The sequence below is a fragment of the Marmota flaviventris genome, chromosome 7 (genome assembly GCF_047511675.1).
Source record: "Marmota flaviventris isolate mMarFla1 chromosome 7, mMarFla1.hap1, whole genome shotgun sequence".
In the NCBI taxonomy this organism is placed as follows: domain Eukaryota; kingdom Metazoa; phylum Chordata; class Mammalia; order Rodentia; family Sciuridae; genus Marmota; species Marmota flaviventris.
Window position 1 is genome coordinate 6,705,702 of NC_092504.1, and position 23,638 is coordinate 6,729,339.

Here is a 23,638-nt window from a genome sequence, read left to right on the forward strand (position 1 = left end):
CTAGGGCAGGCTCCGACACTTTCTTGTATCCCAGAACCCAAGGGTGGTTGACAGCACAGCAGAGCCTCAGTAGACATTTACTGAATTCCCAATGGGCTGGGATTCAGAGGGGCTCCCAGGCCACCTGTGGGGATGTGTGAGCCCTCTCTGCCACCTACAGAGCTGCTGCCTGTTGGACTTCATTTCCCAAGACACCTGATGGGCATTGCTCAGGTCCTTCTGTTTCCCAGGATTTAGTCAAGAACCCACGACTGTTGCAGCCATCCTGGGAAGGAAAGGACGCTTGTCCCCCCCTCGGCAGCCTCCAGGGTGAAGATGTGGGGAAACCAGGGTCTGGCTGAGAGCAGAGGGCGAGGCTGGTGACAGAGCAGACAGGGTCTGGGACGGCTTGCTGAGCGGGGCCTTGCTGGCCCCCACATTCCGCCCAACCCTGGGGTGCAGGTGCTGTTCTACAGATGGGGACCCTAAGAGGGCTGAAGACATTGGTCCAGGTTTTTCTAGGGGAGGGGGTGGGAGGTGGGAAACTGTGCAGCAAAATTGATATTTCAATCTGGCCACCTGACCCCGGAGCCTGTGTTTGCCACACTGTGCTCAATGCTTGGAAAGGAAGGCCACGTGAGAAGACAAGCAGAGGCCTGGCCACAGACAGCCGGAGAAAGAAACCACAGCCTTTAGCTCCTGCAAGCCTGGAGGTGAGAGAGAAGGTCAGGGCCAGGGCTGGGCAGGACAGGAAGGGCGATGTGGACAGAAGGAGCAAGACTCTCTATGGGGCTGACCCCAAGCCTTCCCAGCTAGGAGTTGGAAGTCACCTAGATCTGGAAGATGAAGGACATTAGTTGGTATCTGTTTGCTAGAAATGATTTTGGGCCCATGATCAGGCAACAGCCTAGTATGCTGCAAGTAGCGATTGCACATGATCCGAGAAGAGAAATGCACTTTTAAGCACCTACTGCGCGCCAGCGATATTACAGACATTACATGGTGTGATCCCCATGGCCACGCTGGACCCAGCTGTTCATTTCCTTTTTACAAAAGATGAAATTGGGGATTACAGGGTGCTGCTGAAACATATCCAAGGCCACAGAGGAATGATGGACAGCTGGGGCCGGGTCAGCCTGGCTGGTGGCTCTCACTCTCTGTGGGTTCTACCCCCACTCCCTCCCTGGCATACATGGGGGGGCAGCCAAAGGGTGATGGGTCCCACAGGGCTCCCCCATTGCACCTGTGAGGCAGGGCTCTGGCACCTTCTCTCACAGACCATGTGCCAGAGGTGGCCAGCTGTGAGGGTTGCATCTGGATTCGAACCCAGGTGGGCGACCAGAAGCCACAGTCTTGCTTCTAGAAGTACCTGCCTCTCCTGTCCATGCACAGTCAGCAGAGGCCACCATGAAAAGGGCCCCCACAGAGGGCATGTGTGCTACTCTCTTCCTGCCGCCTCCTCCTCCACCCCAAAGGGGCTCAGCAACCTGCGTGTGCCCAGGGGCTTCAGAGCGAGCCAGTCTCTCCTGGGCTACTGTTGGAGGGAGGATCTGCCCAGTGTCTCCAGCAAGTGGTTTTTAGATAGCACTTCTGGAGTGGGAAGGATCCTGCCTCCCCACCACCAGACCTTGATTCTATATCTACCTCCACCCAAAAGTCGACCTATCATGTGACCTGGAAGCACCCCCACTATTGGGCCTTCTGTTGCCCAAGAGCACATGGGCACAATCCCATTGGAGGATTTCTGTAAAAACACTTTCACAATTTAAAAAGTATAACCCATCCTGAAAGTAATTGATCAATTTGGCTACTTAAAAATTAAGGACAGGGGCTGGGGTTGTGGCTCACTGGTAGAGCGCTTGCCTGGCACCTGTGAAACACTGGGTTCGAGCCTCAGGGTCCCATAAAAATAAATAAATAAAGGTAAAAAAATTTCTTAAAAAAAAATTAAGGACATCTTTTCAAAAGGCACCAGACAGTGAATACCTGAGTCACAAATAGGGAAGAGATACAGTAACGTCTCCAGCATGAACTGAAAACAAAGCAGCAATCTGCACAAGGTGAGTGAACTTCAAATGGAATTTTACCTGAATCAGCTTCAAGTGGAATTTTACCAGCGTGGGTTAGTTGAGGACGTTCTGGAGGTCAGAGCTGACCCCTGAAGGCCTGGGGACCTCCCGGGAGCTCCCAAGACAACTAAGGCAGTGGGAAAGTGATAGACATGTAGAACCGCTGGGGTGGCCGCTTGGTCCTCCTGCCAAGGCGAAATCTCTTTCCCATTCTCCCTTCCCCTCTTACATAAAAACTATTACTGTAGTTCTTTTACTTCTGCTGAAAAAATATCTTTTATATTATTAGAAATGGTCATGAAATGTTCCATATTCTCTGATTATAAGAAGAACATTTCTTTTCAAAATAGGGTATAATGTCAAATTATGCTAAAAATAAAAGGCAATTTTGGCAAAGTTCCTGGATATTAAAGACAAATCTCAGCTTTTTTCTACTCCCTTTCATCTGAATTGCGTGAAAATGTAACAACTTCCACGAAGAAGGAAAATAGATGAGAAATGCATGCTGGGAATGTCGCCGTGCGCTCCCACAAATAAGACCCCGGGTTCCTCTATAGATCCGTGGTGTTGGGTGGGCCCAGGGAGGGGCGTGGGCATTGCCCAGAAACCTGGTCACAGAAAACCAATTTCTCTAGAGGTAACTAAATAATAACCTCATGTGATTCTGGGTTAAATTTAGCAGTAGCCATTGAATCGGTTTGTCAAGAGCAAGGAAGTGTTCTGCGTCAATGGCCCACTGTTTGTGGCTGTCACAACCTGGCAGAGAGCTCCCTGGGGCCGGGGGCACATGCCAGTCCTCCCGGGTCTCCAGAGCTCACCACGACACTTGGGGGTGAATTGCTCTTGTTTTAGACAAGAACAATAAGAAGGGGAAACGTTTATTTTAGGGCTCACTGCTTCAGAGGCCTCAGTCCACAGGTGGCCTACTCTGTTCTTTAGGACCTGAGGTGACGCAGATCAGGGCAGAGGTGTGTGAGGCAGCTGAGAACATGGCACCAGGAGGGGGGAAAGAGAAAGAGAGAGAAAGAGAGAGAGAGCGCGTCAGGGACAAAATATACACCCCCAAAGCACACCTCCTGTGGCCCACCTCCTCCAGCCACAGGCCCCCTGCCTACAGTTTCCATCAAGTTAATCCTTATTGACTGGGTGGAGGCACTGATCGGGTTAAGGCTCATTTCACCTTTAAACCCTCTTGCCTTGTCTCACACATGGGCTTTTGGGGACACCTCACATTTAAGCCTTCACAACTCTGGCGCGAGTTCCTGGTAGTGTGTCCCAGCCACTCCAGTAACTGCCATCTGGGGCTCTGCACAAGGTAGAGGATGGTGATGGGGATGGAGTCTGCCAACGGGAACCTGAAAGTCACCCTCGACAGCCACGTGGGGCCTCCTCCTCAAGTCCTTTCTTTAATTGCCCCCTGGTCTAGCCTCTCATGGCTTCATGTCCACTCTGGAAGTCTAGCCCGGGGGTGGGCCAAGGTTCTGTGCAGGCCACATGGTCTTGGTCAGGGCCACACGGCCCTGCCCTCGTGGTGTGAGAACGACCACAGACACTGGCACTAGGGTGACGCCGGTAGAAGGCTCCATCTCAATAGATGATTCTTTCCAGAATCAGCGGTGCGCCCACTTCATCGCTGGCCTGTCCCTTCTCCACTGTGGCCCTGTCCCTGTGGCCTCTCTCACTGTTCTGCACACTGCAGCCGAAGGGGCTTTCAGAAACACAAGCTACGCCAGCCTTCCTTCAGCTCACACCTCCCATCGATTCCCACTGCTCCCGGGAGGGAGGCCCCTTCTGGCTGGAATCTCCCTACCCCCTGGGGTCTCCCTACCCCCTGCAGGCTTCCTGGAACCCCACCCAGGAACCGAGGCTTCCTAGAGCCGCCTCACACCCCTCCTGGGCCTCAGGGCCTCTGCACTTGCTGTGACCCCTTCCCTGCCTCCTCCCTTGTCATTCCTCTGCCTCATTCTGGTTCCCGAGTTCGTCCTCCGGGCAGCCTGCCCTGCTCCCTGAACCAGGCCCCCTGTCATCATCCCTCTGGGTCTCCCCTCTTTCCTTTCAGGCTGCAGTGATCTCCCAGGGTGCGCCTGATCCAGGATGGCCTCCTGCCAGATGGAACCCTCCCGAGGGCAGCAGGACCAGGTCTGCGTCTGCTCGGCCCCGCGGCCTGGTGCCCAGCACAGCATGTGGAGAGCTTGGGTGCTCAGTGGGTGACTATGAGCAAGCGAATCAACCTGCCTCTGAGGTTCCCTCTTGCTGGGGGCTGAATGGCGCCCCTCCCCACAATTGCTGTGTTGAAGCCACAACCCCAGTGACTGCATTAGGGGAGAGGGCTTCTGGAAGGGCAGTAAGGTTAAATGAGGTCCTGCTGACAGGCTTGGTGCCCTTATAAGAAGGGGAGAGAGATCCCTCCCTTCATGGCTACACACCACGGCAAGCTCACGTGAACACAGAGTGAGCTGGCACCTGTGGGCCAGGCTCTGGGGGTATGGCGTGTCCAGCTAAGTTACTTACACACACGGAGAGGACCAGTAGAGAGGACTCGGCTCGCTGACCATGGGAGGGAAACACTCGGTGGCCTCTGGCTTCTGAGCCGCCCCCTCCCTGCTCTCGCCCTGGAGGCTGCCCTGGCCAGGTTCATACTCCAACCCCGGAACACTCTCCTCTCAAGACTCTGAGGTCAGCACCCCCGGCTCCCCAGGGACAGCCTTGGCCAGGAGAGGCGAGCTGCCTCGGTGCTGTCATTTCTTCTCAAGTCTCCCCATATAACACGTTTAGGGGTTTCTTCTTAACTCCAGGGTCTGCAGTTCCCCGGCATCGTGTCTCGGAGGACTTTGTGGCAGTGTGCTTGGCACGTCATCCTGCAGGCTGGGGACTCCTCTGCTGTGTTCTCTGGCCAGTCCCCTTTTTCTGCAGCTCTGTCCTGGGTGCAGGTTGGGCCAGGTGTCCTCCATGGGTCATCTGCTCTCCACCTTTCAGAGGTGTCCTGATTTCTTCATTTCCACTATACTTAGGAGGTAGGGTGTCAGCCTTCCATGACATAATACCGCAGACTAGGTGGCTTAAACAGCAGACTTTTTTAGGTGGGTACCAGGGGTTGAACTTGGAGGCCCTTGGCCACTGCCACACCCCGGCCCTATTTTGTATTTTATTTAGAGACAGGGTCTCACCAAGTTGCTCAGCGCTTCACTTTTGCTGAGGCTGGCTTTGAACTCACAATCGTCCTGCCTCAGGCCCCCAAGTCACTGGGGTTACAGGCCTGTGCCACCGTGCCTGGCAACAGCAGACATTCATCTTCTCCAAATTCTGCAGCTTGGAAGTCCAAGGTCAGGGTGCCAGCCAGTTCAGTTCACTGGCGAGGACTCTCCTGTTGGCTTCGTGGGCAGCTGCCTTCTGGGTCCTCACGTGGCCAAGAGACAGGGGGTGAGCCTGGTCCTCCTTTATCTTATGAGGGCACTAATCCCATCATGAGACCCCCCCTCAGGACCTCATAGAAGCCTAACTCCCTCCCAAAGGCCCTCCTGTAAATACTATCCCATTAGGGATTGGGGGTTAGTCACACGAGTGGGGGCACGGAAGCCATCGGTCCACAGCAGGGGAGAGGCCAGGCTGGCAAGCTGAGCCACCCTGCAGTAGATACTTCTCAGCTGAGAGGAGGCCCTGCAGAGGCAAGGTCAGTGACGTCGTGCACCCTGCAGGCCTCTTTGACAGGTTGACGAAAAGATCTTTTCCATAAAGTGGAAAAGGCTCACCCACACGCCCCGTGGGTGTGTTGAAGCCCCTCCGGGAGCCGCCTGCAGTCACAGCCCCAGGTCATCACAGCTGGTTAAGACCTGCTTGTGAGGATCCACATGTGAGGATCCATGTTACCTGCTCCCCCTCCAGTGTCCCCCAGCCGTGGACAGTGCCTGCTTCATACTTAATAACTGTTTTGCATGAAGGATGCCTGGATGGAATCGGAGGACTTCTATGGAGACGCATGGAGGTAGGGAAAGTCCTGTTAGATTGTCACAATGTGACTAACCTGAAATTCCTCTGTTGAGTTTCCACTCCCCACAAGGGCTGACCTTGGCTTTTGGTGATTCACTCGGTCTCTTGCAGGAGTCAGTGCTTGTACTGCCATGAGTGATTGATGGGAAGTCAAACGCTTTAAACGCCAGTGGCTCACTCCATCTGCAGGGAGCTGCGAGGTGTGTGTTCTCCTGTTTTATGGGCAGAGCAGACCTGCAGCTTAGGATGTTCATGGGCTGGCCAGAAGGGAGCAGGGATGGTAATGCTGGCTTACATCTCTGGTGTGCACTGAGGTTCCTGAGCCACAGTCATTTGTAGACTAAAGATCTTGGAGTTGCCCACGAGCCTTTGAAGGCGGTGGCCTGCTGGAGGCCACATTAGCAACCCTGCCTGCACTGACCTCCCCTCCTCCCTCCCCAGCAAGGCTGCCCCTCCCCCGACTGTCCCCAGCAGAAGCCCTGCCCTCTTCCCACCTGCCCAGGACACCTGGAAATCACCTTGGACTGCTTCTTCCCTCTCTGCTATCTTAGCTGTTACGTCCTGATGACTTTACTCTGTGACATTTAAAAAAAATATATCATTTAAAAAAATTAGAAGTTGCGTAGAGTGGCATGCACAGATCTTAGGGCTGAATTTCATTGTGTTTGGAAAAAAGCACAGAGCTGTGTAACCAGCACCTCCATCCAGATAGGGGACCATCTCCCAGTGCAGGAAATGCTCTGCGCCGTTTCCCAGGCAAATGCTCCCCCTGCCCTAGACGCAGAGTAACCACCGTTCTGTTTCCTACCACCTGGTTTTATGGTGATAAACACGTTGTTCACTCCAAGAGTGAGCAGCTTCCCCAAATCTAGCCCCTGCTAGCAGCTAAAGAGATCTTTAGAAAATGTGAAACAGATGGTGCCTTGGAGTCCTGCAGCAGCTTCCCAGAGTACCCCGATAAACCCTGAGACTCTCAGGTCCTCAAGGCCTGAAGGATCTGTCCTTGGCCTTGACCTCCCTGTGCTCCCTCTGGAATTACCATCAATGCTCCAAGTTCTCTGGACGCTGCTCTGCCAGCCCCGGGCTCTGCCAGCGCTCTCCCTTCTCCCATCAGACACTACCTCCCTGTGCAGCCCCATGCACCCCATCCCATGAGGGACATGGCTCTTCTTCTGTGAACTAGGAGGCAGGATTGTGTCCTGCTCCCAGGGACCCGCTCAGACACCCTCGGATAGTAGCAGAGGGAAGGAGCCCTAAGCACCGGGTCAGGATCCCCGAGGAAGTGCATGGTGTCATCCAAGTGCAGATGCTCCAGGAAGCACTGCTGTCCCTGGCAGGATGGCCCACAGGTGTCCCGCAGTGCTCCAAGGCACAGGGTGGGGACTGTGGGAGCACCTCCGCCTCCACCTCTCCCCAGATGCCAGCGGAGGAAGCTCGGGCTCTTCCTGTGTTTCTGTCTGTCTGTCAATCATCTATCTCCTTATGGAAATCCGCGATACTGATTCATGTGTGTTTTCCATTTGCACCAACCGCACATGGGCTGCGACCCACTCTGCCCTGCTCTCCCGGCACGGGGTTCCCCTGCATGCAGGGTGGAGCAGGCGCCTTGGGTATCCGACTCCTGGCTGCTCCTTGCCCGAGTCTCTTTGCAGAGGGCACCTGCTCTGCTTTGCTTGGGCTTTCCCCTCTGGATGGCCACCCAGGCCACCTCTAGGTCCCCACTGCCACGAGTGATGGACTAGTGAATGTTCTGTGCATTCCATCTCATGGACCTCTGCAGGTTCCCCGTGGTATGTATCAGAGGTGGATTCGGGGCCTAGAGCAGATGGATGCTCAGCTGGGTCACCGTGAGGTGAGTACACCTGACAAATGGCACCTAATAAATGCTCAATTCATGGTCACTGTCCTCTCTTACAGTGCACAGGGGTCCCCTTTCCTTGTGTTCTCACCGACACTTATCATCGTTCAGATTTCTGCCTTTGGTAATTTGGTGATATGCAGAAGCCTGCCATTGGCCAGCCTTTCTCTGAACACTGAGAGTCCAGGGCGCCTCTCCCTCCCAGGTACCAGTCAGGCCTCCCTTTCTGTGATTGCCCTTCTTCTCTCCCCACCTTTCGAGCAGCACCCTGTTTTTCTTGCTCACTTGCGGAGTTCCTTCATGTTGCAGGCACTAACCCCTGATCAGTGTGAGCTGTTAGGAACGACTCCCCGGCTCTGTCGTGCGCAGGGCCTTTGCTCACGCCGATCCTCACTGGGCAGACTTCCTTCCTTCTGAAAATCGAACACCTCGTTTTTGTCCTTATTATTTGTGTTTTCGGGATCTTGCCCTTCTCTAGCCTGGCTCCCCTAGACGCCCCCCGGCACTGTGCATTGTCTCCTGTTGGATTTTTCGTCTTACTCTTCACACGTGGGCCTTGAATACACCTGGAATCATCGTATGCATATCCATTTGTACCCTCCTCCTTTTTGAGTTTGGAAGCTTTCACTTACACAGAACATCTGACCTATGAACAGGAAGGAGGAGGGACCTGGATGTTTTTCCGGACTCTGCTGCTGGACTTCTGACCTGCCAGCTTGTGACACATCCCCACGGACCCCCAACCCCGGGAACAAACCGACCCTCAGTTGGCCCTTGTGCTAATTGGGGCGACTTTGAAAGCGTTGAGAAGCAACAGGATGGCAAAGATCAGGTTTTCAGAGCAAGGAAACTCTGGCCACACGGTGAGGTGAGTACACATGACAAATGGCACCTAATAAATGCTCAATTCATGGTCACTGTCCTCTCTCCAACCTCCTCCTTGACAGGTAATCCAGCTGTGCAGGCTGAGATAGGAGCATTTGCAGAATTTATGGAACTGAGCATAAAACTGGGGCCCAGACCTGTGGAGTCTCAAGCGACCCCACGGGAAACACCGCACTGTGTCACTATTCAGGGCAGCCGTGGCGGGCTGTGCCTGGCCAGATCTGAGTTCTGTGCAGTGGAGGTCGGTCCAGCTGCAGCTGGAGGCCTCTCTGGGAGAGGTACATAGATAAATTTGAGGATTTCAAGGAACTCAGTATCCACAGGGGCCCCATGAGGGATGCAGAGGGATGATTCCCTGGCCTGTGATGATTTGAGATGGGGCAGCCTGTGGCCTGGCCCAGGCTTCTCCCTGGTCTGGAAGGTAAAGATGAGAGGCTCTGCCGTTTCCCAGCGTGACCTTGGGTCTGTCCCATGGACTGACAGGGGTCGGGTCTGCCTTACTAACACCAAGCCCAGCAGGACCAGAGGCAGGACCGAATCACTCACCTGGGCAGACCCGACCCCCAGTCACCTCCTCGCACTGAGGGGCTGGGCGTGACGGGTACACAGCAAGTGCTCTATAAGCGCTGGTGATGAAGAGGCTGTCGGTGCTGGTGGGAAATGAGGCGGCCGTTTGGGTCTGGAGGTACTGCAAGACGCTTCACCTGCCCGCCCCCAAGGGCCTCAGACAGTAGTGGTCAGCCCCACGTGAGGGGCGTGGAACTGCCCTGGGACAGTGCAGGGTGCTTGTCTCAGGCCGGCTGCAGTGCTGAGGCCGGCTTCGGTCCCCCTGCTGGCAGCAGAGCCTTGGGGCTGCGCTGGGCTTGGTGTTAGTAAGGCAGACCAGAACGGGGCTCGGAGGAGCTGCCGGAGACGGCCCCTGGGGAGGCTCCGTGGCTCTTTCTCCGAGGATCCTGCCGGAGTCTCGCCCTCTCCAGGCGGCCTCACCAGGTGATGTCACAGGCTGTCTGGGCAGCAGGGAGCCCTGGTGGGCATTGGAGCAGGGAGCCTCACCCTCTTTAGGCAGATGCTGCTGGCCGTTGCTCTGCGCAGCACCCTTAGCGTCCTGATCTTTCATGTCACCTCCCTCCTTCAGGCTCCTGCCATCTTCCTTGCTCACGCTGCTGTTCCAGCCATTTCAGCCTCTGCTGTTCCTTCACAGGCCACCTCAGGGCCTTTGCACGTCTGTTTCTCTGGCCTGGACTTTGTCACTCCCTGTGAGGACTGCTCTGCTCCCTCACTGCACTCACATCTCTGCTCCTTGCCACCTCCTTCGAGTGGCTTTCCTGGGCCACCCCTTCTCAAGTGGCACTTCTGTCTCCATGGCCTCCCTTTGGCTCAGGACTTGTAACACAGCTTTGTTCCTACTCCATCCCCACAGCCTGAAGCGCAGGGGCTCGGTAGATATCCGCTGAATCAATAAGTGAGTGATGTGTAGACGCTCCACCTGCCCAGGAGGACTGCTACCTCAGTTCTAAGTATACGAGCATTTTCTACCAATCACTGACGCCCTTGGGATGGTGGCCCATGAGCTATGTTTAGGCCGAGGCACGGCAGGGTCGCAGTGTGCACTGCCCTTATCATGTCCAGCCCAGGGATGGGCACGTTGCAAACGTGAGAGGTAAGTGGTGGGCTCCAGAGTCCATCTAGGTTTCCCCGCACGCCCTCAGCAGGGAGTGGCCCCGCCTTCCCAGGCCACCCCAGCCAGGAGGGCCAGCTTGAGAAGGACAGGGGAGACGGGAATTCCAGGCCACAGTTTCTTCCTTGGGATACCAGCAGGAGCAGGAGAGAGCCACCTGTGCCCTTGACCGCCCCTCCCAGGCTGAGAGTCAGATGGGCTCCCAGGCCGGAGCCTCTGTAACCAACCTGGATGAACGGGAAGAGCAGCCCGACGGCGAAGTTGGAGAGCCAGTTGACAGTGCCCGCCATGATGAAGGCAGCTGGCCGCTGCGATTGCTGGAAGAGCTCGCCAGTCAAGATGAACGGGATGCCCCCTGCAACGTCAGAGGCAGGGCCGGATCAATCACCTGGGCAGGCCAGACCCCCAGTTTCCTCCCCAGGGCAGGCTGCAGGACCACCCACACCCCAGGGGCTGCTCTCTTAGCAAGCCAGCCCTGCCCTGGTGGGTGGCCTTAGGAGGGGTGCTACAGCGAGGCGATCCCTGGTATGGAAGCTCTGATGCCCACAGACCTTCCTCTGACCATCCAAGTGAGAGACCCACCATCCTCTCGGCTCTCTGAATGCCCTCTCAGTCAAGCCACGATCCATCAGAAATGGAGAACTACGGGTGTAAGTCTGATACGTAGAACACGACCGACTATCACTGAGTCCAGGTGCTCCTTAACAAAGGGATTTTTATGTCCCAATAAACCCATTGTAAGCTGAAGACAGCACCGGTCAAAAATGCATTTTGCACACCCGAACTACCAAGTACGGTGGCTTAGGGTAGTCTGCCTCAAAAGCGCTCAGAACACTTGCATTAGCACACAGTCAGGCATCTGGAGAGAATACCACACTGCATATTGCTAGACCAGGAAAAGATCAAAATTTAAAGTACAGTTTCTACTGAGTACATATCGTTTTCATACATCAAAAAGTCAAACCCTGGTAGGTTGGGGACCATCTGTTTATTGTGTCAGGATGTTTCCAATTTAATCTTCAGAATAACTTAGGCAGGAATTGGCTGCCATACCCCTGGGTGAAAACACTGAAGCCCAGAGATGTCACTAGATTTGCCCCAGGTCACCCAGTTCCCAGGTAGCTGAGTCAGAACACAGGCTTGAGACCCTGGCCTCCAAGTCTCGGGTTTCCACCTGCCAATTCCTACCTGAGCGAGGAGCGACGCCCCTGCCCAGCTTGGTTCCTGTTTGTGCTCCTTAACTTCTTTGACTGGGGGTGAGGTGGTCCCCTGTTCCTGAGTGGCCCTGTAGCTCAGTGTTACTCATTGACATCATTGACACTAAGGTGGGACAATTCCTTATTTCCAGAGACTGTCCGTGCAGGATGTTTACCACCTCTCCAATACCACGGCAACCTAAGCCACCTGCATGCATGCCATTTGCCGTCCTGGGTTGGACCCTCCCCAACGGCACCTCCTGCTCAGTGAATCTGGGGTCCTGTTTGTACCCCTGGGCCCCCAGTTGGAGTTGCCACTCTGCCAATCAGATCTGCACCTTGGCGCTCCTCAGACAAGGCAGGGTGGGTGGTGGAAGGGGTCCCCCGAGGGACCTTTACCAAGCTCTAGGGGACACAGCTCAGAAATCCCTGGGCTGGACTCTCGGGTTCTGTCAGCTCTCAGTGCTTGTTTCTGGTTGGGGAGCTGGGTCAAGAGCAGCAAGGCCCCTCCATTGGTGGACTCCCTCGTGGAGGAGGGGGCAGAGTGATTTGTTTCTTGTCAGGAATCCAGAGAATGAATAAGTGCAAAGTGTGATGTGCCCCCTGGAGGAGGTGCCCGGCCCTGGGAGGTGACCTTGGACACGTGAAGATCCATGGAGGTCTCGCCAGGTGGAGGGGTGGGAGGGAAGAGGCCCTGGGGTGAAAAAATGGGACTGGGTGGATCTGCCTGGACACCTGAGGGAAGTGGACAGGAACAGGCTGAAGTGGCCCAGGTGAGCCAGGCCAGGGAGCAGCTTCCTGTAGACCCAGGAGAGGGCTTTGCTCTTGGAGGAAACCATTGAGGGCTTCCACCTGGGGCGGAGGTGCTCTGTGCATTTCATGGAGATCTCTGCTCTTTGGGGAAAGAGGAGGGTGTACAGGTGGAGCTTAGCTATGGTTTTTGTAGAAGGGAGGGGATGGCGGCCGTGGAGGCAGAGCAAGGGGCCAGATTCAGAGACTCATCAGCCCGTGGAGGCAAAGCTTCCTGTGTGAGCACCGCACTCAACCACGGGCACCCACCTAGCACCCAGAGCCACAGAGCCAGGAGCAGCGCAGGCTGGCCCCTGTCCAGGGCTTTTGCTCTGTCCTGCAAGTCACAGGTGATCCAGGTGAAGCATCACCCCATCACCCATTAACCGTGAGACCCCTGGGCCAGCACCAACTCCACTGCCTGGCATGTTTGATAGGCGTCAGATATACCATCAATATTTACTAAATGTTCACGATTTGGACTATCGGCTATGCAGTTTGCCACGTAGAAAGCGAACTCCATATCTTAAAGATATCTATCAAACCTGTCCTGAGCAAGAAGAGCAATGTGGGGGGCATCACGACACCTGCTCTCACATTATACCATGAAGCTGTAGTGGCCAAACAGCATGGCGTTGGCATCAAATGGAGATGAAGACTAATGGAATAGAGTAGAAGACACGGAGACAAACCCACACACTTACAGCCTCAGATACTTGACAAAAGTCCCCAAAATAGATGTTGAAGAAAAGACAGCCTTTTAAACAAGTGGCGCTGGGAAAACTGGAAATCTATGTGTAGAAGAGTGAAACTAGATCCCTCTTTCTCACCCTGCACTGAAGTCAAATCAAAATGGATCAAAGATCTGGGAATTAGAAACTGTGCAGGGTTGGAAGAAAACAAGGTCAACACTCCAGCACATAGGTGCAGCACCTCTTCCACAACAAGACCCCAAGGCTCAAGAAGTAAAACCAGGAATCAATACATGGGATTCCATCCAGTGAAAATGCTTCTGCCCAGCAAAGGAGACAGTGAGGAGCGTGAAGGCCAAGTCTAGGAATGGGGGGAAACCTTGGCCAGCTACCCCTCCGATCAACAGCCAGGACACAGAAGGAACTCAGAAATGTTAAAACACACACACACACACACACACACACAGAACAAAACCCAAAATAACACAACTCAATCACTAAATGGGCTAAAGAACCAAACAGACATTTCTAAAAGAAGAAACACAATTGTCCAACAAATATATAAAAATAAGTGCTCATCATGTCTAGCAATCAGGGAAATGCAAATCAAAACTACACTAAGATTTTGTCTCACTCCCGTCAGAATGGCAGTTGTCAAGAATACAAATAATAAATGTTAATGAGGATGTGGGGACAACGGTACACTCCTATGTCATTGGTGGGACTGCAGACTAGTACAGCCAGTCTGGAAAGCAGTAAAGATTCCTCAGAGGACAGGAATAGAACCACCATATGACCCAGCTACCCCCTCCTCAGTGTTTAGCCAAAAGAACTAAACTCAGCGTCCTATAGCGCTACAGCCACTTCAGTGCTCACAGCAGCACAATTCACAGTAGCCTAACTACGCTCTAGACAGGGTCCTGTCAGGAGATGAATGGACGAAGAGGATGTGGTAGATACACCGTGGAGTTCACCCAGCCAGAGAGAAGAATGAAATCATGACATTTGCTGGCAAATGAATGGAAACAGAGAACACCAGACTCAGAAAATCCGGGGTCAATCATTTCCTTTCACAGGCAAAGAAGCCAGGAGTGGGTAGGATGTCGTAAAGGGAAGGTCTGTGGAGAGGGAGGGAGAGGAGTGAGGAGGGACAGGAGGGGGAGGGAGTGCAGAGCAAATTGAACAAACTAATGTCACGTGCCTATAGAAACACACCAAAGGGGATTTCATAAGTGTGTGGACGGACTCATCGAGGACTGATGAATGGACGAGCAAGGGCCGGATGTGCGGAGTGGAGGGGGCTGGGTGGGAGGAAGGCAGTGAGGAGCCGGGACTGAGGAGCGGTGGTCAGATTCCAGCGTGGGTGATCTTGTGGGGAGGAGCCCAGCTACCGTGTGTAACTATGATGCTCTAATAAAGGGGGAAAGGTGTCTATCAAAATGTGTGAGGACAGCGGTGACACATTGAGATGGGCTAAAACCAGCCTCCGGGTCCTGCGATGCTGCGGTGTCATGCCAGGAGGTGTTTGTGTCACACCTCCAGTGGCCACGCTGCTAGCAGAGCTGGGACCTTGCAGCACCCCCAGCTGGACTGGAGCCCTAGCGGGTGGGAACTGGAGAGCCACCTCCCTGGACGTCCACTGGGGAGACTCCACAGCACTTCCCCGCTGAACCTCAGTATGGCAGCTGACTTGTGACACAGAGGGCATTGGCCACCTCTGTCCCCGCATGTTGCTTCAGGGCCACTGTGGGCTGGAGCAGGGCTCAGGGTCAGTGGATGGCAGATGACTCGTCTCTGACGCCCTTTCTCCCAATCGCCTGCTGTATGTCCCCCCTCAAGTCACAGGGTGAGGGCGGGGGGCTGCCTTCCAGCCCTGCGTCTGTGAACCAGGAGAGGAGCAGCTGGGGTGGAAGGAGGCCAGCCTGCGGCTGCTCACACCTTTCTGGGGGCCTGGGCTCTGCTCTCTCCTCTGAGATTTTGTAGGGTGACTTGTGCTGGAACCCGTTCCACATGGTTCGGGGTGGATTCCACTCCAGGGGCTTTAACTGGTTTCCTCAAATTAGGACCAAGTCTTGGAAAACAGCCAGCCAGGGCCCCGGAGAGGCTGTGGCTGGTCAGGTTTCTCTCAGTCTTACCCCTGGATTGCCACTCATGTTGTTCCCTTGTTCTCGCCCTCCAAATCGGGCTTCTCGGGGGAGTTCTGAGGTTCCATGGGTCTCCTCCTCTGACCAGTGGTGTCCTCTAAGAGTGGAGACAGGACACACAGTGCTGGAATCACCCTTTATCAGCTGCCAGTCTCTAAGGCCTGTGGTATGTTTCCTGGTTTGGCTGCTGTTGGTCACTGCTTTCCCCCTGGGAGAAGGCTGCTTGTTTGCATTGATGGTGTTTAAAAATCTAATTTAAAAATTCAATTGACATAATGACCATACAGACTGTGGGGTGCAGTGTGCAGTGATCAGACTGGATAACTGGCACGTCCACTACCTCAAATATTCGCCATTCCTTTGTGTTGGGAACATTCAAAATCCTCTTTACTAGTTAAGTTTTTTTTTTTTAAAGACTATTTTTTCCTGCTCATTTTGTTATATATTTGCCACAGTCAAGGCTGGGAAGACCATGTTTTCCTACAATCTGTGGCTTTTCAGTTTCCTGAAGGTCCGTTGCTGGCGTTTCTCGTGGTAGGTGTAACTGTGGGCTGGGGCGGAGTCAGAGTAGGGAATTCCTTCAGATTCTCCATCTGGGGCCTCTATTTTTATGGACTCTAATATCCACACAAGAACGATTTCTCATGCCTTGTCAAGTCCGTCTTTGTGGCCCAGTCATGAATGAAGACTTGTTATTTCACTGTGGGAAGCGGAGGTTCCGGGGCCTGGAGGGGCCCCTGAGGTACTGGCCACTTGTGAGTGGGGGAAGACAGGTCACGGCAGGGTCTCCTGCCTCCAGATCCCGGGCTCCTTTGCCAGCAGCAAAGGACAAAAGGACAGGGATGGCAGAGGAGTCGTGTCTGCATTTACCGCTCACGACAGACTCCTGTTGGTTTCCTTTCATGGACGGCACGATCATCTTTCTTCTTTCTTTGGTTCAAATGTGAAGTAGATCTGGGAGCTTGGAGGGGCAGGAGCTCGATATGCCAGCCATGCCGAGATTCAGAGAGGTGGAGAAGAAAGTTCCCAGCAAATTCTGCTGCATGCTACGAACCCATTCCTGCCTCGGCATCTTCCTGACTGGCTGTGGTCGAACTCGAATCGCTGCATTTTGATGCTTCTGTGGCTGCGACTCCACCTGCAAGGTGCAGGGTTTTCTTCACACTCCCAGTGGCTTCTCAGCCCTGAGAACCAACCCAGCCCCTCTCCAGGGAGCTGCGAGGCCCTCCATCAATCCCCACCGTCCTTCCAACTTCATCTCTCATTTTCTCTCTCTCCTTGGAGGCCAGGCTATGCTTCCCAAAATATGAGGGAGAAGGACAGAGCATCTGGAAGGATTGCTGAACTGAAATCCACTAAGAGGAGGCAGGAGTGAGAGACCCCCGTGCTCCCTCTACATGCCTAAAGCAGACTCACAAAGACAGAGGGCACCCCCCCACACCCCCTACGGAGAGCAACGGGTAACCACTGCAAATGGCCTGGCCTGGCCTGGGGAAGCCAGAGGACTCCGTGTCCACAAGCTGTGCTCCCTAACCTTTATCTGCCTCTGCTCTACCACAGTTGCTGCTGTGATCCTTTCCCTTCATCTTGCCAGTTCCCTGAGTACTTCCTGTTCTTTGTTGAAGTTGGAATTCAAAGATCCTTCTTGAGAACGACTCATGCCTTGAGTGTCCCCCATGTGTCTGTGAGACACGCATATTAACCAGCTTCTGTTGGCTTTTGTCTTATTAGTCTGCCATTTGTTACTAGGGTTCATTCCAACTGAGAACCTGTGAGGGTTGGGGGACATCTCTGTCTTGCCCACGCTCCAGCATCTCCAGAGCTTGCAGGCAAGTTCCTGCCTCAGCACCTGGGCCTGTGCTTCCTTAGAGCCTCCAAGTCTCAGCATCCTTGGGGACAGTTGCTCGAAGCCAGGCTTCTGCTCCGCACAGGGCAACCCAGCAGGGCCAGTGCTCCCAACCTCAGGAAGCTGAGCTGCAGCGTCAGGAAGTCACGATCCTTGCCACTTCTTGAGTGCTTTGTATGGCCCTTGATATTACAGGTAGGGCCCAGATCAGAGAGGTGAACTGACTTGCCCAAGGTCACAGAGCCATTAAGTGAGGTCCTGGCTCTCTAGTCCAAGGCTGGGAGAGGACACAGCCAATAATTCCTCTACTGGCTGAAGCTTCTCATCTGGAAAGGACCAAGTAGCAGAAATGCCATCACCCAGGCCCATTTTCCCCTCCCCTGATACACTCAGCACAGAGAGAACACTGTGCTGGACAGATGAAGCCCCTTCCCCTCCCCCCGGGGTCCATGTGCTCGTCCCCAGGCCAGGTGGACTTGTGACATTACATGGCAATAAGGACTTCACAGATGTGGGTGAGTGAAGGCTCAGGGGGACAGGGGGAGTCCTGGTGATCCAGGTGTCTTGGACACAGTGACTTAGAAAGCTCTTGGTGTGGAGCCAGGGGAGGGACATGAGGCCCAGTGGTCTGCCTCTGTAGCTGAGCGTCAGCACGTGGGCTTCCCTGGTTTTGGTGTTTCTCCGCGCTACTTTGGGAATCACAACCACAGGGTGTGGGACCAACTTGCCCCACATCACACAGCAAATGCGAGGTGGAGCCAGGTGGTCCTGTCCAAGTTGGTACTTGTTCTGCAGAACCAGGTGGCGCTGATAGGGATCCTCCACCAGAGTGGATTTGACCCCAGGGACACCTGGTGATGTCTGGAGACACTTTGGGCAGGGAGTCCTGCTGGCCGCTAGTGAGTAGAGGCCAGGGGGCTGTGCAACGTGGCAGAGTGCCCAGGGTGAGAACCCACGACAATGTACTTTTGGCTCCAAAAATGCCCAGACAATGCTGGGTGGAGAAAGCCTGCCGCAGAAGGTCCCAGTCAGTCATGCAGGAGCGTCATGCAACTGTCACATGCTCATCATTTCAGAAAAAAGAAAGCCACAAATTTCGATCAGACCACTAACCATTTCTTTCCAGAACTCTGAATCTATCATTTGTGCTGCTATAGAATGCACTTACACCTGCCTAATAAGGGGAAGGAAAGAGGGCAGGGATTACCACTCCCCGGCCACCATCTGTACCAGGCACTGTGCGCAGCGCTCAGGGGTCCTCACGTCATCCCTATGGCTCAGAGCCCTCGAGTGAAGGCCTTCCCAGGGTCTCACCAGTAATGAGGGGAGCCTTTCCCTCCATGTCTTGGGGCTGGGGTGAGCTCTCTGCTCTTCCAGGAGACAGGGAATGGGAGCTGACTGGGTATTTGACAGTCTTTGGAGATCTGCCACCACTGATGGACAGGTCAGCATGGGAGGGACTGTGGCGTGGGAGAGCCCCAGTCCTGGCGCTGACACTGTCTCACGAGGACAGTTACTCACTGAGCCCCAGGTGTGGGCCCTGATGCATGTGACAGCCCTGCTCATGAAACAGTCACAGGCTGCGTCATTGGGACTACTACCAAGGCACTGGCTGCTAGCCCCCACCCACCCGTCTCTGCACAACTCTCCTGTGCAGTGCACTCTGAGCACGCCTGCAGTCCTGCCGCACCGCAGCCACGGGCACCACTTGACATAGAAATTGGATTGAGTTGGCCTTGGATTCAAGCCCTCCAGTCGTGTCCTGTTGCACTTGGATTCCAGCGGCTACGGGTCCCTCCTGCTCTCTGACTCATTTCCCTCTCTCCCTGCCTACCTGACTCCAGGTGTCCTTGCTTCTAGACCTGCACCATCACGTGTGGCAGCCTCGAGCCCCACGTGCTGCTGCTTGAGCCCTCGGAACGTGGCTGGTTGGAATTGAGGTCTGCGTGAGGGTACGCACCGCCTCCCAGGACCAAGCCTGGAGCAGAGATGTTTTCTGTGTGCTCCAGTGACAATGTTTTGGGTATGCTGGGCTGAATACTTAGAGTGTTTTTGCACGTTTATTTTTTAATGTAACTACTAGAACTGCAATGTCACCTGGGTGGTTTTCATTTCACCCCTCCTGGGCAGCACCATTCTAGAACATACCCCGCAGGTTCCTGCCTCAGTCATTCCTTCTCTCTGGGCGACTTCCCCTTTAGCTGCCTGCAGGACTCAGTTCCTGACTTTCTGCAGATCTTGGTGCAAACAGGCTCAGGGAGGCATTTCCTGGTCAGTTACAATGCACGTCCCCCCCCCCCCCCTTACTACTCTGTTCTGTCACTGGATTCCTGAGCATGCCCCCCTGCAGGGACTTGCTGTGACCTGGCTCACATTTGTTTGTAATGTGGCTGTCGCCCAGCTCCCTGCCTGGATGTGGAGCTCCCCGGGACTGTTCCACCTGCATGGCTCTCATGGACAGGTGCCAGAAAGGCGGACGTGAACAAGGGGTCCAAACTCCTAAAACAGAAAGCCCACACGACTTTGTCTCTCGCCTATGCCCAGCTTCCTGGCTCAGGTGAGCAAGCAACTGAGAACCGGGGCTGGAAGAGCAGCCAGACCTGGATACTTGGTGAACGGCACACCCATGACCGTGGTCACAGTGCCGATTGTCGGTACTTGTCCCCAGGAGGAGAAGGGAGCAGATCTGAAGGACACATGGCATATGTGGGGAGTGGCACTTTACACTCACTTCATTATGGCGTCTCACTTAATCCCCATCCTGCCTGTGACAGACTGATGACAGGGAGGTAAGAACAGTCAAGACCACACTGTCCCTGCCTGGGGGATTCAAATGGAGGCCAGTGGACTCAGAGCCACCAAGTCTCCATCCCAAAGTCATCTTGTACCCTTTAAGACTCAGGTTTTGGTGCCTTCAATCTCCTTCCAATGCTGGTCATACTGTGGCCAATATGGGGAGACGGACAGAAACCCTCCAAGTACTCAGCAGCGTGAATGATCTTGCCTTCCTCAGATTAGCAGATCATCAACGCACGGCTCGTGAGGGCGATGGGCCACATTTCCATTTTTAGCAGTTGATTTTTGACACATCAGAGAAATGAATCATTATCACGTAATCACGTCTCACTTGGAAAGGTACAAATTAAAACAAGGTGAATGCTGATCCCTGGCTCCCACAAGAGCTGGGTCATTAAAACCATGAAAGAAGAAACGGAACGCTGCCCTCACGGCCGTTTCCAGCACCCGTGCCAGCCTGCGGTCCGCACCAGGGGCTCCCACCACCAGCCGAGGCAAACAAAGCGGTCTCCGTAAACTGATCCTGGGTTTCTCGTTAGGGAGATAATGCAGGTGAAGTATGTGGCACCATGCCTGGAGCATAGGTGCTTGTGAACGGCCTGGTGATGAGGGTGCTGGTGACAGTGACAGTGGTGGTGATGATGGTGGGGATGGTGGGATGTCATGGACTGAATGTTTGTGTTTCCCGGAGGCTCAAATGTTGAGATCCTAACCAACAGTGGGATGGCAGGAAGAGGTGAGTAGGTCATGGGGTGGGGTCCTCATAGACAGTGCTAATAACCTTTTGAGAAACCCTGGAGAACCCCCTCGCTCCTTCTGCCATGTGAGGACACAGCAAGAAGACACCACCCATTAGCCAGACTTCACCCAACATTGAATCTTCTGGTACCTTGATCTTGGACACCCGGCCTCCAAACTATGAAAAATAATTGTTTGTTGCTTAAGTCAACCAGTATGTGGTATTTTTTCTATGGAAATCAGAAAAGACTAAGACAGGGCGTGGTGATGGTGGTGATGATGGTGGTGATGATGGAGGTGGTGGTGGTGATGATGATGGTGGTGATGGTGATGTTGGAGGCGATGATGGGATAGTGATGATGGAGGTGATAATGGTGATGTCGGAGGTGATGATGGTGATGATAGTGATGATGATGGAGGCAATGATGGTGGTGGAGGTGATGGTGATGTTGGAGGTGATAGTAATGATGTGATGATGATAGTGGTGGTGATGATGAAGAGAACTAATTTCAGTACCCCGCTGAGATCTGTTAGTTTCCCTGTTAAACACTGAGAGTGGTATTTTGAGGCCACCTCAAGACCAGAGCCAGTGTAGAAGTGGGGAACGAGAGATCTGGGAACAAGGCGTCTAGGATGAAGTTAGGGAACAGCATGTCTCACCTAGCTGGGGGTTTGCTAGGTGAAGAGAAGATTCAAGGAGAAGAGTGGAGGTCTCTGATTGGGCACGGTGAGTTTTGGGGGCCTACATGATGTTCCCATGGAGTTGCTCTGTAAGGAAGTAGACACCTGGGTCCAGAATTCAGGAGAAAACTTTAGGGAGACACGGATTGGGAGCCCCCAGAGGAGAGTGGACATTGACACCACCACCTCCCCTGGAGAGAGTCTGCGGTGATTCCATGGTCAAGGACCGCACCAGGAGCACCAGCCTTCAGACCCAGGGAGAGGAGCTGGGGAGGAGCAGCCGGGTTTAGGGAGAGGAAAAAAAATGCAGAATTCGTGATTCGGACAAAAAGAAGAGCTTCACAGAAATCTACAACAGCTGTTAAAGCCGTTCAATTCCTCACTCAGTTCTGCACATTCTGGTGAATTGTTAAAAGAACTAAGGTAAATCCAGGAAATTGCTCTTCTTTGGATTTGGCTTCCAGCCATTTGACCATTCAGTGCATTGACTTCTGATGAATTGGCTTTGCTGCCTGCATAGCTATGGGCGGAGGATCGGACCCTGGGCAGTGAACAGCATACGCTGAAGCTGCCAAAATAATAAGGTGCTGAGCTTGCCCCAGGGCCTTCCTGGGCCCCTGAGATTGGTTGCTTCATCAAACATTCCTCAATTATCCCGGTTTTAGAGTGCTGCCTGTTCCCGGGGTGGAGGTTACCTGCCTCTCCTGAGGGCAGAGGCTTGGTGCTCATGTGCTGGGTTCGCCAGTGCCTCCCTGGGCCTCGGAGGTTGCCTGCTCCATAGCAGGCACACGACAATTGTGCAGGGTACATAGCTGAACGAACGGTGGCTGTTCCTCTCTGTGACAGGAGTCCTTATTGTCACCTGTAGCCTACTGGAGGGTTAAAACTTCTGGGGAGATTGTAAAATGACCAGAGTTCTCTGTAGCCCCTCTGGTGAGAGGTACGGTCTCCTTCTCCACCCCGGGACTCTGGGGTGGCCTTCTGACTTGCTGTGGCTCAGATAATGCAGCAGAAGGCCCCCCCACCGCCCCCCCGGCCTGAGCTCAGGCAGTTTTGCACACTTCCTCTTCTTCTCTGTACACAAACAGTCAGACTAGGTGATGACAGACATGTGACCGTGTCAACCCACTCATGCCACACCAACGAGTGAGCCCACTTTAAGTTAGCTGGTGTCTGACCAACTGCTGGTTGAACACACAAGGATTCTGGCAGAGATCAGAAGAGTTTGACTCACAAAAGCAAAACCACCAAGTTGACACATAGTCTTGGGAACAAGAACAACAGGCTGTGATTTAACCCAGTAGGTTTGGGGATTATTTGTTACACAGTGACAACTAACTGATACAAATTCCTTTATGAGCTCCCTGAATTCATCCTACCAAGACTCTCCATACCAAGACCCACTTGACCACTGGGCCACATCAACAGCTCTATTTTGTATCTTATTTAGAGACAGGGTCTCACTGAGTTGCTATTGCTGAGGCTGGCTTTAAACTCGTGATCTTCCTGCCTCAGCCTCCTGAGTCACTGGGATTACAGGCATGGCCACCACACCTGGCCTCTTCAGCATTGTTGACCATATCTAGACTGGTACCAGAAGTTGCCTGTAAAACAATATCCAAGTGTGGGGCTGAGCTGGGGAGCCCAACCAGGCTGCAGGCAACAGCACATCACATTGTTGAATTTATCTGCTTAGTATTCAGGGCTTAGAATGATTTTTTTAAATCAAACACAGAAATGAATCTATCTTTAACTACGGTGCACGTTTTCCATGGAGGTAGACATTGGGTTAGAGGAGAAGCAAGAAACCTTAAATCTCACAGTGGCTTGTGGAAGTTAAAAGCTCACTTTGGACAAAAATGTTATTTCTTGGTATGCAATTACGGAGAAATTAATTTCAAACGATCAAAATTATGAGCCACTTAGTTAATTAATATAAATCAAGTAGCTTAAGTGATTTGATTAAAATCAATCTCCATTAAATTTAAATTTTAAACTTTCATCCTTGGGGTCAATAATGAAGAAACAATTGAGAAACAATGATCCCCATTTACATAGCTATTCTATGTATCTGTCTATCATCTGTCTAAATGCAGACAGATGTGTTGTAAAAGGCTGGGGCTCACTTTCCCCTTCCCTTCCTCCCTCTCCCTTCTTTCCCTCCTACACCCCTCTGAGGTCAGGCCACTCGGATGGATCCTTGCTAACGGTCCACCTGAGTAATCACGTGCAAGTTGTGTAACCTTTTCCATCTGTAAAATGAGGATGATAATAACATTTACCTTATAAGATGCTCTGAA

General features: G+C 53.4%; 1 protein-coding gene across 5 annotated transcripts in view; it reads right to left on the bottom strand.

Moving 5' to 3' along the window:
• Positions 1-23,638, bottom strand: part of Slc2a9 (solute carrier family 2 member 9) — a 173,382-nt gene that overhangs the window by 36,338 nt on the left and 113,406 nt on the right. For 4 of the 5 annotated variants that reach the window (XM_071614140.1, XM_071614142.1, XM_071614141.1 and 1 more), the window contains exon 12: positions 10,684-10,811. The exons of the other annotated variant lie outside the window; for it this stretch is intronic. In XM_071614140.1, coding sequence (XP_071470241.1) covers positions 10,684-10,811 — 128 coding nt within the window. The remainder of the gene's footprint in view (positions 1-10,683; positions 10,812-23,638) is intronic. 5 annotated transcript variants of the gene reach the window in all.